We start from the raw sequence: 17,138 nt of genomic DNA, 5'->3' as shown, positions 1-17,138 counted from the left end.
ACCACTTCAAACAGGGGGTTAGGAGATGAAGGGATGGATGGATAGGTGAGTAGACAGGTGGCTGGGTGGGGTGGCCGTGGCTGAGTGGATGGTCAGATGGTCAATGAGCGGACTGATGGGGGGTTGTTGTGGTAAAGAGGATGGGATTGCAGGCCCAGGAGCCAGGCTTTCTGAGCTTGAATCCTGGCTCTACCATTTTACCAGTTGTGTGACATTGAGCATGTAATTGACCTCTCTGTACTTCTGTTTGCTCATCTGTAAAATGGTTGGGCTAAAGGTCCCTAACTAACAGAGTTGGGCAAAACACTTAGGACCTGGCACAGAGGGAGCATTCAGTAACTATTAGCTTTTATTATGTTTGCGTGGGTAATTGCTTTGAGGGGTAGGTGCTGAATGGGCTGTCCTCTCCCCATCTTCAAAACCTGACCCCTCCCCCCCCCACACCTCCTTAGGGTCCCGTCTCCCCAACACCAGACTTGGTGGGCACCTTCCAGGAATGTGTCAGAAATGCCACATGTAGGAGTGCCCTGGGCTCCTCCCTGGGTCAGTGGGGGAGGAAAGGCGGAGGCCCAGGGTGGCAGAGGCAAAGCAAGCTGGTGACTTCCTGCCCTCAGCCCACTGGCTTGGGCTGGGCCCAGGACTTGTTTCCTTCCTGGAACTGTGTCAGCACTGACTGTGGGCCACGGCGTAGACTTTGGGGTCCACAGGCAGATTGGGGGTTGAGGTGTGGATGACTTGTGTGCTCTGCTCAGATTGTGAGAGCTGAGGTAATGACCATCAGGTGTGAGCCCTGATGGTAATGACCTCTAATTTCTGAGGAGGCTGGGAGAGGCCAGGAGAGGAGGCAGCCACGGAGGAAGGGGAGGAGGAGCAGCCCTGCCGGAGCCTCTGTTCAGGGATCTCCAAGGCTCTGGGCAGATGATATCTTGCTTGGGAGAGGGTGGGGAAGAGGGAACGGGAGCTTGGAGCAGGGCCTGCTGCATGGTAAGTGCTGAGTTATATTGTTATTATCATTTCTAAGCCCCAGATAACACTGAATCAGTCCCGTCTCCTGGAAGCCCACCCTTTCTGACTTCTCTGCCACACTCCCAGCGTGAGCTCCTTTTATTCCTCATCAAAATTCCTGGAAGGTAAGGACTGTGATCTGTACCCCACAGCGCTCAGTGGGTGTTTGGGAAGGATGGGGAGAGCTAGTGAGACTCAGGGATGACTTGTGGAGCCCAGGAAGATCCAGAGACCACCCCCACCCCTTGCCACACACATACACCTCTGCTGTTGAGGTGCAGGCATGTGGCTTTCAGGGTCCTGCTACTACCTTGCAGGCTACTTAGAGGTAGCCTGTTTATTTAAACATCCTCTCTACTCCTTACCTGCTGTGTGATTTGGACAAATTATTTAACCTCTCTGATCCTTACTTGAGTTTCCTTTGTTAGACTTCAAGTACAGGTGGCTGAATTATTCCTACAGCTCACTTCATGTTGCATTATCACCATTGGTCCATGAAGTCCTCCTCTCTTGTTGTATTAATTTTCCCACTTTATCTCCAGTCTCCAGCCATGCTCTCCACCCACCCCCACCAGAGGCAACCATTCAAATGTGCTTGATGAGTATCTTCTTGTTCATACGTGTTTGCAAAATACATATTGTTGTTTTGTGTGCAAGTAGTGTTCATTTACGTAAGTGGTTTTGTGTGTTTTAGATCTCATTCTGTTGTTTACTTTGATCGCTACATTCTGTTTTTTAAGATCCATCTGCGTTGCTATACGAGCATCTAGTTACTTGCTTCCAAGTGCTGTGTACCCCTTCTCCACCCAGGTGTCTCCAATTCCCCATTCCCACAAACAGCACTGCAATGACATCACATCCATGTCCCCTTATGGACCAGGGTGATGGTTTCATTGGGGCCTACTCCTAAGACAGAATTGACTGGTCATAGAGTATGAGTAGATGTCATTTGAAATCTTCTTTTCTCCATCCATAAAATGGGTGTATTGTCCCTTCCTTGCAGGGCTGACTTGATGGTAGTGGCTTAATGCACGTAATCCATTCGGCCCCCGTGTCTGACACAGAAAAGATGCTCAGTGAATGGCAGTTCTCCCTGATCCTTCCAGGTCTCAGGGAGAGAGAGAGAGACACACACACACAAACACAGAGACAAGCTGGACCCAGGAGAGGTCGCATGGAAACGCACCCAGGGCTCAAAGTCCCCGTTCAAGTGTTGGTCTCCAGAACAAGTGAGAAGTGATGCGGGGCTGTGCTGATTCCTAGAGGGTAGGGACCGATCTTGAAGGCTAGACCTCCCACACCAGAGCACAGGACTGGTGCAGAGGAGACAGCCATGCCCAGGAAATGCTTCCTGTATCCCAGTGCTCACCTCGCTTTCCTCAGAGACCCCCTGTACAGGAGGGCCAGACAGCCTCATATGCTGTTCTGCCTCTGCTCTGCAAGCCAGTGAGCACTTTAACAAGATGAGAAACCACACCTGAGTATTGGAGCCTGCCATCCCATTTTACAGATGGAGAGACTGAGGCTCAGGGAGGCTCCATGGTCTCACAGGAGGTTAGGGGCAGAAGAGTCTCTAGACTCCACATCTCCACACACCACCACCACCCCCATCCAGTGTTCTTTTAAAAAAGAAAATGTATTCTGCGCTAAATTATGTTCTTTATTATTTGTAGAATTTTAAGTTAAAACAAATGATCTACCAACAGAGCACATTACTGAAAAGTAAAAATCCCACATGTAGTCCTGGCATGCCCCCTGAGCCATCTCCACGGTCTTGTTTCCTGCTAACCCCTGGCCATTCACAAACACACTTTATCTACCTGTAGTCACAATTTACATGAAATTTTGTTTTTTGCTTTTGTACTTAACAATCTTTTTTTTTTTTTAACATAGCCACATGATTTCAGATGGTGGGATGTATTTTACAATGGGATGTTTTTGTCTGGCCTTCGAGGTAACCTTGTAGACACCTGTCCCACTCTGTCTCCTGGGCCCCAGTGCAATTTCCCTTCTTGAGGTTCTTTGTAGAATTGGTACTGCTCTTGTGCAGACTCTCAGGGCCTCTGTTCTGTCTTTGCTATTCTCTGTTTAGCAACTCCATGCCCAAAGTCAGGGTAGGGAACCGGGGCAGGAGCATGTAGGTACTAAGTAATCACCATGAGTCAAGACTCTCTGCTGGGTATCTTAACCCTTTATCTCGTTGAATCTCATAAAAACCTACATTAGCAGCCTCTGTTTTACAGATGAACAAACTGAGGCTCAGAGAGGGAGGTGGTAATTCAGCCGAGGTCACACCCTTGCTAAACAGCACAGCCAGGGTTCAAACCTACTCCCCAGCAAGGGTCTTTCCCACTATGCCATGGTCCCATCCACAGAGCCCATGGTTACAAAGGGAAATGAGTCTCTCCCCAGCACCCCCTAACACACCACTCCCTACCCAGGGCTGGACCTTGGATCCTCACACTCTTAGGCACCAGGGAAGGACCCTGATCCCCTGGATCAGGGGATGTAGGATTCCACACCAGCCAGACTTTCTCTCAGCCTGATCACATCTCCTGGCACCTGCCCAGCCCAGAGGAAGGCCGAGTTTGGGGGGATTGAAGCCCACCCTGTCCTGTAGGCTGAAGGGAACAGTTTCAGGAGCTGGTCTGGTAGAAGGTGTCTCCAGCCTGGAACACGGGGCTGGACGAGGTGAGCTGCAGCTCAGTGGCGTGTGGGAGTTGGCATGACGGGAGTTTTGGTATGCGGGCCTCTCACTGTTGTGGCCTCTCCCGTTGCGGAGTACAGGCTCCGGACGCGCAGGCTCAGCGGCCATGGCTCACGGGCCCAGCCGCTCCGCGGCATGTGGGATCCTCCCGGACCGGGGCACGAGCCCGTGACCCCTGCATCGGCAGGCGGATTCTCAACCACTGCGCCACCAGGGAAGCCCATGACGGGAGTTTTGACTTTTGCCCCCTGCAGAGCTAGCCGCAGAGACCTGGGTCGGGGAATGAAGTGACTCTCAGGGTCTCTCAGCCTGCCTTCCCCCCACTCAGAGTGCACTCCCCCAGCCAGGAGTGTTTGGCTTTGTTGGAGGAGAGACCAGAGCTCTGACAAAGGCCGGGCTGGGTCTCTGGGGAGACTGCACCTGCCAGGCCTTCATCCCATCCCACATTCCAGAACCGGCCAGTAAAGTTGGCTCTTGGAGGTGACTAAGTCATTGCTGAGCCGAGATTTAATTACAGGATTGGGATTTTGGCTGTTTCGAGGCGAGCCTGTTATGTGGCTGTTTCTTTTCCTGGGGGAACAGGTGTGAGGTGTTGTCATTAGATGGAGCAGGGCTACAATGGTCTGGGGGACTGAGCTGGACCGAGAATCAGGCCCCAAGCCTGCTCCGGAGAACTCAGCCTCCAAAGCTGCCAGAAACTGCCCACCCCTCACGCACCAACATGGGAGTGGAATCTGGGTGAAATGGGTGGTGTAAGGGCAGGGAGAGCCCTGCTGTCCAGATTCAGCAGCCTCAAACCCTTCTGGTGTTCATGGGTCACTCTCATTCCCCCCTTTCCTCCATCCCCAACCAAAACTAACCCCAAAAGCAAGGGGACCAGAAGAAGGAGAAATGAACAAACACTTGAGGAGTGGCCCCTGGGTGCCAGGCCCTGTGCTGGCACTTCACATCATTTATCTTATTTAATCTTCTTAACAACTCTCAGACTGGGGTACTGTTATTACTCCCATGTTACAGATGAGGAAACGGGCTCCGAGTTCTTGCTGTTGTCGTTTTTTCTACTTCCCTATATGTAAGCTGTTTACCAAGCCCTTCCTTTCTTCCTACAAAATGTCCCACAAACTGACAACTTTACTTTGTTTCTACCACCAGCACGGGTGTCCACATCCCCTCCTGCTTGAATCAATACCAACCGATTAAGCAATTAACCGATCAATTACGCAGCCTCTCTCAGCCCCTCAGCCTACACTTTCTCCTTCTCCTGGCCCTTCATCCAGCTGCTAGATGATCCTTATACACAGCTGTTACCACCAGTCACCCTTGCCTGCTCCGTTGCCTGGTAACCACTGACCCTAGGCCTGAGCTTCTCAAACCTTAACATGCTCTTGAATCACCTGGGGGTCTTGTTAAAATTCAGATCCTCTGCTGGGTACCTTAATGCAACAGCTCACTGAATCTCATAATGGCCTTAAATTAATAGCCTGTTTTACAGAAGAACAGGCGGAGACCCAGAGACGTTGCCCAACTTCTGGAATGGAGCCAGAGATCCTACATTTCTAGTAAGATTCCAGATGATGCAGAGGCTGCTGGTTCGTGGTGGTCCACCCTTTTAGACTAAACTCTCCTGCTGAGTTATTTTTTTCTTTAATTTTTAAACAGCAAATATATTTACCATGGTTTGAAAATTAGAAACTGTGAAAAGGTGTTCAGTGAAAATTCTCCCTCCCGCTCCATTTGCCCAGTTCCCCCCACTTCCCCCCCAGTAACTACTTTTACTAGTTTCTTATGTACCTTTCCATAGTTTATCTGTGCCAATACAAACAAATATGATCATACTTATCCTGCCCCAAATGGTAACACACACACACACACACACACACACACACACACACACACACGCGGTTTTGTCAACAGTTAACTGGACACAGTCTGCCGACTCATTCATTTTTAGAGTTGCATTATTATTCCATTGTGTGAATATGCCATAATTCATTTAACCAGTCATTGTTAGCTGGACAACCTGGGTTGTTTCCGATTTTACCAGCTGGCCTTTTTAAGCCCATCACACCCTGGCCAACCTTGCTGTGACCTCCCTTCCATCCCCCAATTCCCAGCTTCACCATCCTAAGTCCCTGCAAAGGTCTTTGCTCCTCCTACATGCCCCCCCCGCCCTGATCCTCCAGCCCACCCTGATTTCTTCTCTTCTGAACCTCTGTTAATTCCATTGTTAGTCTCCCCCTCATCATTTACCTCCCCACCCTTCATCTCTCCATGTGTCTCTCCCTGTCTCCCCAAATAGACTTAAGCAACTTGAACTCAGGAACCGTGTCTTTGATTTCTATGGATCCTTCACAGCCCAGAGCTGGGCACACAGCGGATCTCAAGAATATTAGTGATATGGTGGAAGTTGTACATGAATGGAGCCACTGGATGGTGGCTCTGCTGGGGATGGTTCAGGGTGTAAGAGCCCAGGAGCAACCCAAGGTGGGAGGGGCCTTGCACCTCAGAGGTCTCCTAGAAGGAAGCCCCTATCTCATGCCTGAATGTCTAGAGCACTTGGGTTGTGATGATGTCCAGGGTGTGATGGGGCATCTGGGGTCCCCTTGTGCCCTTCCTGTGTGGACAGTGGGAGGAGCCATGATGTGGAGATGGGGGCGTGGGGGGACAGATCATATGGGTATGTGTGGATGCCCTAGAATGGGCTCCTTCTGGTCTCTATTAACATCTTGGTCATCCTTCACAGACCAGCTCACGTCTCAATTCTTCCAAGAAGCCTTCCTGGGCTTCTCCAGCCCACGCTGACCTCCCCTCCTCTGAATTCCTGTTGTGTATGTAATAGTGACAGCAGTCACTGTTCTGTACTTGGTCATCATGGTCTGCCACCTTGAATCATGTAAACCCAGCTTCCTGATGAGACCCCGAGATCCTCCATGGTAGAAATAAGACTTCTATAATTCTCTTCTATCCCCAGTTATCACAAACCCTGAGCATGGCACCAGGCAACTGGGACAGCCTCCACAAATACTCCTTGAATGAACAGGAGTGCCCCAGGAGTGGGTGGGGTAGGACAAGGTTGACCACAGGCGTGTCACCAACCAAGAACATTTGGGAAACGCGAGAGTTTTTGTTTGTTTGTTTTGTGGTACGCAGGCCCCTCACTGTTGTGACCTCACCCTTCGCGCAGCACAGGCTCCGGATGTGCAGGCTCAGCGGCCATGGCTCACGGGCCCAGCCGCTCCGTGGCACGTGGGATCCTCCGGGACCGGGGCACGAACCCGTGTCCCCTGCATCGGCAGGCGGACTCTCAACCACTGCGCCACCAGGGAAGCCCAACAAGAGTGTTTTTAAAGATGCTCTGTCCCCAATCTGTTCCTCAGTCCCTCCCTTCCTGGTGGGAAAACAATGACCTCACAGCCACAAGCCTTGAGGGCCCTTCTCATCCTGTCCCTTGACACTGGGGGGACTTTTCAAAAATGTTACTGTCATGAAAAACAAACAAAAGCAGGGGACTGCCCTAAATTAAGAGATTAAAGGAACATGATGAGCAAATGCAATTTGTGAACTGTGGACTGTGGACAGGAAAATAATCAAAAACTAAAATGACATCTTGGGAGGATAATTGGGAAATTTTTTTTTTTTTTTTTTTTTTTTGCGGTACGCGGGCCTCTCACTGTCATGGCCTCTCCCGTTACGGAGCACAGGCTCCGGACACGCAGGCTCAGCGGCCATGGCTCACGGGCCCAGCCGCTCCGCGGCACGTGGGATCCTCCCGGACCGGGGCACGAACCCGCGTGCCCTGCATCGGCAGGCGGACTCTCAACCACTGCGCCACCAGGGAAGCCCCGGGAAATTTTTAATGTGGAGTATATTTCAGATGTTAAGAGTGTATCAACATTAAATTTCTTGAGTGTGATAACTGTATTGAGGTCATTTAGGAGAATGTCCTTATTCTTAGGCAATGGATACTGAAGTAGTGGTGGGTGTGGGGAGATGTGCCATGATATCCATACCTTTCAACTGTCAGTAAAAAGAAAATGAAAAGTGTATGTGGGGTGTGTGTGTGTGTGTGTGTGTGTGTGTGTGTGTGTGTGTGTGTGTGAGTACAGGTGGTCATTTTACTAGTCTTTCAGATTTTTCAAGATGAAAAGTTGAAGGGAAAATATCTGGTACAAAGAGCAGTGCCACCTCAACTGTCTGGGAGAAAGAGGAGGAGAAATGCAGAGGGGGTTCTGATTGGGTAGCTCAGGGGAAACACTCTATCTGTGACTTGATTGCCTTCCATCCCTGCTGCCCAGAAAGCATCCAAATCTAACCCCTTGGACTGACTCTCCCCTACTCTCTGCATCTTTCATACTGTCTCCAGGGTCCTCATCTGATGGGACCTCCCCTGGTGGACAGCCACCCCCAGCCTAGCTAGTATAGAACTTGAAGCAACTTAAAAGTTCACAGCTCATCTCCCTGGAGAATGAACTGAACCTCTGTGGGCTTGACCCACCTGGAGTTTTTAGAAATTACATCCACTTAGAGGATGAAAGGGACCCCTTGTACACCATTGGTGGGAATGTAAACTGGTGCAGCCAGTTGGTTTACCAGAATGTAAACTGGTGCAGACTATGGAGGGTCCTTAAAAAAAAAAAAAACAGAACTACTATATGATACAGCAATTCCACTCCTGGGTATATATCCGAAGAAAATGAAAAAACTAATTCAAAAGATACATGCACCCCAATGTTCACAGCAGCATTATTTACAATAGCCAAGATGTGGAGGCAAGCTAAATGTCTATCAACAGATGAATGGATACAGAAGATATTTCATTTATATGTATACATATAAATGTGTATACACAAACACACACACACACACACACACACACACACACACATAATGGAATACTACTCAGCCATAAAAAGAATGAAATCCTACCATCTGCAAAAACATGGATGGACCTAGAGGGTCTTATTCTTATTAAAGTAAGTCAGACAGAGAAAGCAAATACTGAATGCTACCACTTATTTGTGGAATCTAAAAAATAAACCGAATGAATATAACACAAGAGAAACAGACTCACAGATATAGAGAACAAACTAGTGGAGGTGGGGAGAAGGAAGGAAAGAAGGACAAAATAGGGGTAGAGAATTAAGAGGCACAAACTACTATGTATAAAATAAATAAGCTACAAGGACATATTGTGCAGCACAGGGAATAGAGTCAATATTTTATGATAACTTTAAATGGTATATAATCTATAAAAATATTAAATCACTATGTTGTACACCTGAAACTAATATAATGTTGTGATTCAACTGTATTTCTTTTCTTTTTTTTTTTTTTTGCGGTACGCGGGCCTCTCACTGTTGTGGCCTCTCCCGTTGCGGAGCACAGGCTCCGGACGCGCAGGCTCAGCGGCCACGGTTCACGGGCCCAGCCGCTCCACTGCATGTGGGATCTTCCCGGACTGGGGCACGAACCCGCGTCCCCTGCATCGGCAGGCGGACTCTCAACCACTGCGCCACCAGGGAAGCCCCTCAACTATATTTCAATTAAAAAATATATACTCACTTAGCTTCACAGAAAAAAGAAAAAGAAAAGGAATTTGGTGTTTAAAAAAATGCCAAAAAAAGCCAAGATTTAGTCATCCTACATGCTCTTTGGAGCTCTGTCAATGAGGATATTTTCCGTCCTAGTCATCAGATCGGGACAGATCGGGACACTAGTTTTTTGCTTTTTTACTTTTTTTATTTATTGCTTTTACCTTTTTTTCTTACGGGCATTTCCTTACAGGCATGGCAGATTCCTGGCCCACATTTCTGAGGGCCCCTAGAACCCTTCAGCGCGCGCGCTGTGGCCAGCCACTTCCCCAGTGCTGGGCGCAAGAGTTGTTTCCGAAGTTCCGGATCGACCTGGTCACGCACCTCCTGAGAAACTGGGAACTGGCCTGCTCCCTCCCTTCCCCGGGGGACGAGGGGTGGAGGAAGGGGGCCGGGAGGCGACCCGGGGGAGGGGGCGTGTCGTCTCCGCGGCTGGGCGTGGGCTGGGCGAGGTCCCGGACCCACCGGGCCCCGCCAACAATGGCCAGTTGTGGAAGGAGGCGGCAGGAATGCGGCCGGGGGAGTCGGGCGGCGGGCAGGCGGGGCGGAGGCGGCGGCGGCCGCCGCGGGGCGGGGCCGGGTCGCAGCCGCAGCCTCTTACCTGTCCAGGTAGCTCACATTTCCCGGCGAGCTGCGGCGCCCGCAGCACCTGTCTCCCGGTGCGCGGGCGGGGAGGACGGCGCGGGGCATGGCCTGGTAGAGGCCCCTGGGGAGACGGTGAGGAGTCCAGTCCGGAGCAGGGCAGGAGGCGGAGGGACGGTCCTCCCCGGCGCCTGCTCGGCCGGCGGCAGCATGAAAAAGAACCCGACGGTGCAGGGCACCTTCAGCAAACTCTTCGGCAAGAAGCACGCCAACCCTCCCGCCACCTCCCTCTACGCCACCAACCCCCCCTGGATTTTCACCCAGGAGGCCCCGGAGGAGGGGACCCGGGGCTTCGGTGAGTGTGCCCGGGAGCTGGAGGGCGCAGGGCTGCCGGGTGGTTCCCCCACCCCGGGGGCGGCCTCCCTCCCGGGACTCCGGGCGATCCGCGGCCTCCAAGGCGGGAGACGCGGCAGCGCAGAGGGGAAGGAACGCGTTTGAACCTGTGTGCTGGCCGGGCAGGAGCCTCCGGCGAGAGAGGTGTCTCTGGGAAAGGGAAAGAGGGGCCCCTCTCCACAGCGAGGTCGGAGACCTTTGCGGGGGGTCCCCGCATCCGATCTTAGTCCCTCTTCCGAGGTGTTTATTTTCCCTCCTCTGTGGAAATTATATTTGCGTTATTGTTGCCAGAAAGGCTTCCCGCGGTTTGCAGTGCCCTCCCTCACCCTTCCCCCAGCAGTACGGTTGAGTACAAAGTGTTCCCCTGGATCTTAGGACTTGGGGGTGGTCCTTTCAACCCCCCACTCTTTCCGCTTCCTCTGTCCCCCACCCCCAGTTCCCAGCCCCGCTTCTCCTGGCCCGGGGTCACAGGCAGAGAGGGAGCTGCTTATCTGCGTGCCCACACACTTGGCTCTGCCCTGGGGAGGCCCAGGAAAAATCCACAGGAGCCACTGCTAGCAGGATACCAGCCTGTGCCAGACACCAAGTCACTTACTGGGGTCACAGGCTCTTGCCAGGTCAACCTGGGGCCCGGGTTGCCTATGAGCTCGGAGGGAGAAGCCCCAGACCCGACAGGGGAGGCTGAGGAAGCCCCTCCTGACTGCCAGCCGCCCCTGGCCCCTGAGTCAGGGTGGTGTGTCTGCAGGCATCTGAAAACACCATGCCCACCCTGCCTTTGGGTTCTGCCTGTGGGTCACCTTATCACTGCATCTTTCTGCAGTTTGTATCCTATATAACTGATGGGGAACCCAGGGGATGGGGACAGGAATTCACTTCTTGTGTATGATCCGAGCTTCTGGGCCCAAGGAGGGTCACCCATCACTGCTTTACCTCACCTGCCTTCATTGTCACCCCATTACCTTCACTGACCTTTATGGCCACTGTGTGGGGACCCACAGAGGATGTTACAGCCTCAACCCCTGCTATTGGATTCACTTCAGCACCCAAGTTGTCACAGTTGGGACACAAGGCACCCTGACAGGAGCAGGGCAAACAAGACGTTGCCTCTCTCTGGCCCAAGGATCTCAGACCAGCTGATGAACAGAGCTGACCGAATGCTGTTTAGCCCTTTCTGAGTCTTTGCCATAAAAGAGTAAGTGCAAAAGGAACAGAGAGAGATGACCTCTGGTTGGAACTAGCATGTGAGCTGAGAGGGAAGGGCACCCAGCAGGAGCAAAGCCTACGAGGGCCAGGGTGGCTTGGAGGCAGGGTTTAGGAACTTAACAAACACACATGTCCTGCCAAGTACAACTCTGTGAGGCCTAAACGCCTCTCCTCGCCTGGGTCCCAAACATTTATTGACCCCTTCTTAGGTGCAAGGTACCGTTCTAAAGTGCTTGTGTTGTTGACTTGTTAAATCCTAGCCTATGATCCTGTTTGACAGATGGGGCAACCAAGGCACAGCGAGGTTAAGTAACATGCCCAAGATCAAACAGCTTTAAATGACGGAGCCAGGGTTTTCTCAAGTGTACAGTTCACGGATTTTTTTAGTAGACTTATCAAGTTGTGTAACCGTCAGTGCAATTCAGTTTTGGGACATTTCGTTACCCCGCAGTTTCCCTCATGAGGCACAGCCAATATTTGAACCCAGGCAGTGGGGCTCCAGAGACCACACTCTTTGCTGGCTTGCAGAGTGGACTTTGTGGAAGGTAATCAAGAGTGAATTTGACTGGAGGGGCATCTGCTTGAGAACACCTCCCCCCTCACTCCCCCAACTCCTTCCCCAAGGGGAATGCCTTACACACTTCTGTACATTTTTGCCTTACATACTTCTCTACATTTTTGCCTGCATTGAACAGACTGCAGGTGGGGTTCAGTCCCTCCAGGAGAGAAATGCAGGCATGGTGCCCTGTCACCTCTAGCCAACTGCTGCCTTCACCAGCAGGGCTGGAGCCCAGGGAGGCACCTCCTCCCGTTCCCCAGGGCAGGGCTGGGTCTCCATATGACTCAGCCTGGTTGCACCACATGGAGGGGTGGGAAGCAATGTGCACCCAGCAGGATGGCTCTCCAGTGTTTCTGGGGTGTTCCTCAGGGTGCCAGTGGGTGTAGCAGAGGTCTTCCTGCTGAACAGGACATGTGCTTGGAGTTGGGGAGGGGAAGGACCAGTGTTGGGGATTCTGGGATGTGATGAAGATCCCAGACCTGTTTTAGAGTCCACCTCTGTCAATAAGTGGGGGCCTAGCCACTCTCTGGGCCAGTTTTTTTCTTCTGTTAAATGGGGCTGATGTCCAGACTGCTTACAGAATGACTGCTTGAGGTTGGTATATGGCAGTGCTTTGAAGAGCATTAAAAGGAAAAACACGGAAAGGAAAAACAGGCTTGGCAAATTATGGTCCATGGCCTGTTTTTGTAAATAAAGTTTTATTAGAACACAGCCAGCCATGCCCATCATTTGCATATCATCTGTGGTTGCTTTCATGCTACTAAGGGCAGAGTTGAGTCACAGCAGCAGAGACAGTATGGCTCACAAAGCCAAAAATATTTACTAGCTGGCCCTTTACAGAACAAATCTGTCAACTCCTGCATGATTTATTTATTTATTTATTTATTTTGCGGTACACGGGCCTCTCACTGTTGTGGCCTCTCCCGTTGCGGAGCACAGGCTCCGGACGTGCAGGCGCAGCGGCCATGGCTCATGGGCCCAGCCGCTCCGTGGCATGTGGGATCCTCCCGGACCGGGGCACGAACCTGTGTCCCCTGCATCGGCAGGTGGATTCTCAACCACTGCGCCACCAGGCAATCCCATGATTTATTATTATTAGGGCATTTCCAACTCTGAGCACTTCCTGCTTCAGTTCCTGTAGCTGAGGCTTGTAGAGGCCATGATAAGATCTCAAAGGGGTTGGGATTAGAGTGTCATAGGGTCCTTGAGTCTGTGACATTCTCTGAGATGCTGGCGGTATCCAGCCCTTGGAGAATAGCCGGTAGGATGGAGGGGGAAGAATCAATGTGGGAGTGTGTAAGAGAATTAAGGAGTAACCACTTGCTTTGTGGCTACAATCATGTAAAAATCTGTTTGCGCAAGGGGAGGCTGGGTGCAGCAGGTATAATGCAAACAGTCATGTGAAGGTGGTGACAGCTAAGTTTTTCTTTACAGGATTTCCCTAACATTTATCCAGTAACTATTAGAAGGGCTTCACTTAATGCGATTGCAATCCTAATTAAGCCTCCTGCGAGCCCACACAAGGGTCTTAAAAGGCTGCACAGTTGCTTTTTTTTTTTTTTTTATGTGGGCCTCTCACTGCTGTGGCCTCCCCTGCTGTGGAGCACAGGCTCCGGACGCGCAGGCCCAGCGGCCATGGCTCACGGGCCCAGCCGCTCCGCGGCATGTGGGATCTTCCCGGATGGGGGCACGAACCCATATCCCCTGCATCGGCAGGCGGACTCCCAACCACTGTGCCACCAGGGGAGCCCTGCACAGTTGCTTTTAAAGTACGTGAGAAAGCAGACATGTGGATCTTTACAAATCTCACGATAAGGGACTTGCAGCCTGAGACAAGGCTGCCAGTCACTCAGGATTCCTCCCTTGCCTCTTGGATTAGTTGAGCCAAGCTTCTTTATCTACCACCACCCCACCCCACCAATAGGACGCCCTGATTGCTGGGGGCCCTTCTTTCTTGTTCCTCCAAAATGTAAATCACCTTCCTCCCAACCACCTAGAACACTTATCTAAAATGCAGATTCCAGGGGGCCCACCTGGGGTACATGAAATCAGAATCACTGGACTAGGACCCAGATTCTGGACTTTTCACCAGCTCCTGGGTGATTCTTTTATATGGGAATATTTGAGAATCCTGGGGTTTCCTTCCCCAGATGGAGCTGGGCCATTCTCTTTCCCCTGAGGACGTTTTGCAGTTCTAAATAAATGTATAGGGACTGTCCCAGCTCCTTATCCAGGAGAACCCCAGTGCTCCCTAAGGTGGCTACTGGTTCTGGTATTCCCTGCTCCTGGGGTCCCCTGACCTGGTGTCTCAGGCCAGGCTAACAGGTGGGAAGCCATGAACCTCAGGGGCTGAGCACATATTTCTGGCCAGGGACAGGCTGGCAGCATCCTACCGAAAGGAAAGCTGACCTGTGCGTGGCAGAGGTGTGAAGGAGATTTTTGTTTACTCCCGTCCCCTGGAGGTGTGCTGTGGTTTGCTTGCAGCTCAGTACACACACCCACACCCACACGCACCCACACACACACTCACACCCACCCACCCACACACCCTCTCTACTGCCCCATTATATAAGCTCCTCTTGTTCCTGTAGTTCAGCTCAGAAAGCCAGGCCCTCCCTTGACCACTGCAGACTGGCTACAGGGTGCCCTTTCTCTCCCAGCCAATAAATTAATAACACTAATAACATCATCATTATTATTATCAGTTATTTATTGAAACAGGCACTATACTAAAAACGATGTTTTCTCTATTGAGGAAACACTCAGAGGCTCAGATAGGTTGAATGACCCAAAGGCATTTCAGCTCAAGGCAGCTCAAAAATTAAAGTACATCCAGTCACCCGGGACCTTGTTAAGATCAGATTCAGACATACTTTAAGAAGTTCCCAGGTGAAGTCCGGCAGGTCTACAGGTAGCGTGTCCTAGCCTGAAAGCAGAGGGCCTATTTGCTGCACTCCCCGCCGCCCCCAAGGCTCCTCCCGTTGTGCCCGCCCCCTGCACTTTGTGGCTCCAGCCCAGCCCAGTGCCACCTTCGGAGTCCCCTCTGCGCTTGGACAAAGGCCTCTCTCCAGCACACCAGGTCAGACCTGCTGGGGCTGACCTGCTGGACAGACCAGCCTCTTCAGGTTCCTGTCATGTGGCCCTGTGAATTAGCAAAGAAGGGCCTCATCAGCCATTTGTGGGTTACAGTCACCTGGGGCCCCCTGCTGCGTCTCTGAAAGGCTGGGCTTCCCCTAGTGGCCAAGGATCAGGTAACCCACTTCAGTGGGGTTGAGGTGAGGGTCTGTTTTGGGGTTCTGGGTTACACTGGTCAAGGTGGCAAACTCTCCCAAGCTAGAACACCACCGCTTTTAAGCACCTGGAATTTGATGAGACCTGTGGCCAGCGCTCCTGGGGCCATCTGGGGGCTCCTGGCAGTTTGGGGCCCCACACTGTTACCCCAGCTTTCCTCTCACCTCTGCTAGCTTTTTTGTCTCCCTTGATTTTGGGAAGCTTCTCCCAAAATGATCCCCATCTGACAGGTGGGGAAACCCAGGCTGAGTTCTCAGATGCTACATGGAGGAGCTGGGGTGTGACCCCAGATCTGATTCCGAGATGCATTTGTCTCCTCTAGACCTCACCGACTTTCCAGTCTCACTCTGGAAGAACAGGAGACCAAGGAAAGAGATGCTGAATCCCTGTATGATTTCCTTGCTCTCCTGGCTGTGACCAGAGAGAATTGGATTCTAGAGTCAGGTTGCCTGGGCTTGAATCCTGGCCCCTTTTACTCATCAGCTGTGGGACCTTGGGCAGGGGACTTAACCTCTCTGAGCCTCAGTTTCCTCATCTGCCAAATGAGGATAATAAGAGTACCTCCTGCACAGGTTTTTTTTAAAACAATTTTATTTATTTATTTATTGGCTGCGTTAGGTCTTTGTTACTGTGCGCGGGCTTCTCATTGTGGTGGCCTGTTGCGGAGCACGGGCTCTAGAGCATGTGGGCTTCAGTAAATGCGGCGTGTGGGCTCAGTAGTTGTGGCTCGTGGTCTCTAGAGCACAGGTTCAGTAGTTGTGGCTCATGGGCTTAGTTGCTCCGCGGCATGTGGGATCTTCCCGGACCATGGCTCGAACCTGTGTCTCCTGCATTGGCAGGCGGATTCTTAACCACTGCGCCACCAGGGAAGTCCCGCACAGGTTTGTGAAGGGGGATGTAAAGAGCACTTAGAATGGTGCCCAGCTCGTAATATGGCGCATGAGGTGTCAGACAGTTACATTTTTATCATTCGTTTCCTCTGTAGTTTGGACCTGTGTAGGATCTGGGGAAAAAGCTAAATAACTGTCCCAGAGCTCAGCCTCCATGGAGATCCATGGGCAGCTTTTGGGCTGGGGGAAGAAGAGCATTTTATCAGGCTTTCAACCCTGACCTTTGTAAGTAAACGAATGCCAAAGACCCAATGAGAGGTTCCTCCTTTTGGGGAGAAGGAGAAAGGAAGGGCTGGAAGTGAGGCAGCCACTTGTGCCCAGCCCTCAGCTCCCCTAAAGCTAGCTGCTCCCCCCTCCACTTAACACACACACATACACACACACACACACACACACACACACACACACACAGAGAGATACACACCCTGCCCCAGACTGAGAGAACCAGGTCAGCCTGTTCGGGGAGAGGCAGTAAGCCACGCTCCATGTGTAAAGCACCCCATTATTTGTGCCTGGAGCCCAGCACTGCAAGTTGGGGACCCCATTTGAGCCCTGGCACCACCACCACTGCTCTGAGACCTTGGACCAGCCCCATCCGTTCTGGGCCTCAGTCTCCCCATCGGCAAAGAGGGCAGCCCCAAGGGTCCAGACTCAGAGCTCTCCCTGACAAGAGGGCAAAGGGCCACCTACCTCCCAGTGGCTTCCCCACCACGGGTACAGTTGTCCAGCCTCCTGTCTGTCTCCGGCTTCACCTCCTCATTGTCCATTCCTTCTTCAAGAGGCCCTCCTTTAATCTCTTCAGTTGAGGAGGGGGCTGCTTCCCAGAAAGGCCCATTCTAGTATCCCTGACACTGATCCTAGCAGCATTCATTTACTTCCACAGGAAAATCCCCAAGGTTGGACTCTATTGTCTTTCT

The 17,138-nt window shown here is 51.8% G+C and overlaps 1 protein-coding gene across 1 annotated transcript in view; it reads left to right on the top strand.

Moving 5' to 3' along the window:
• Positions 1 to 9,864: 9,864 nt before the first annotated feature.
• Positions 9,865 to 17,138, top strand: part of C10H6orf132 (chromosome 10 C6orf132 homolog) — a 28,038-nt gene continuing 20,764 nt past the window's right edge. The window contains exon 1 of the mRNA XM_059075642.2: positions 9,865 to 10,240. Coding sequence (XP_058931625.1) covers positions 10,096 to 10,240 — 145 coding nt within the window. The 5' untranslated portion in view covers positions 9,865 to 10,095. The remainder of the gene's footprint in view (positions 10,241 to 17,138) is intronic.

Source organism: Kogia breviceps, chromosome 10, assembly GCF_026419965.1.
Source record: "Kogia breviceps isolate mKogBre1 chromosome 10, mKogBre1 haplotype 1, whole genome shotgun sequence".
NCBI lineage: Eukaryota > Metazoa > Chordata > Mammalia > Artiodactyla > Physeteridae > Kogia > Kogia breviceps.
This window is presented reverse-complemented; position numbering and strand designations above follow the sequence as displayed.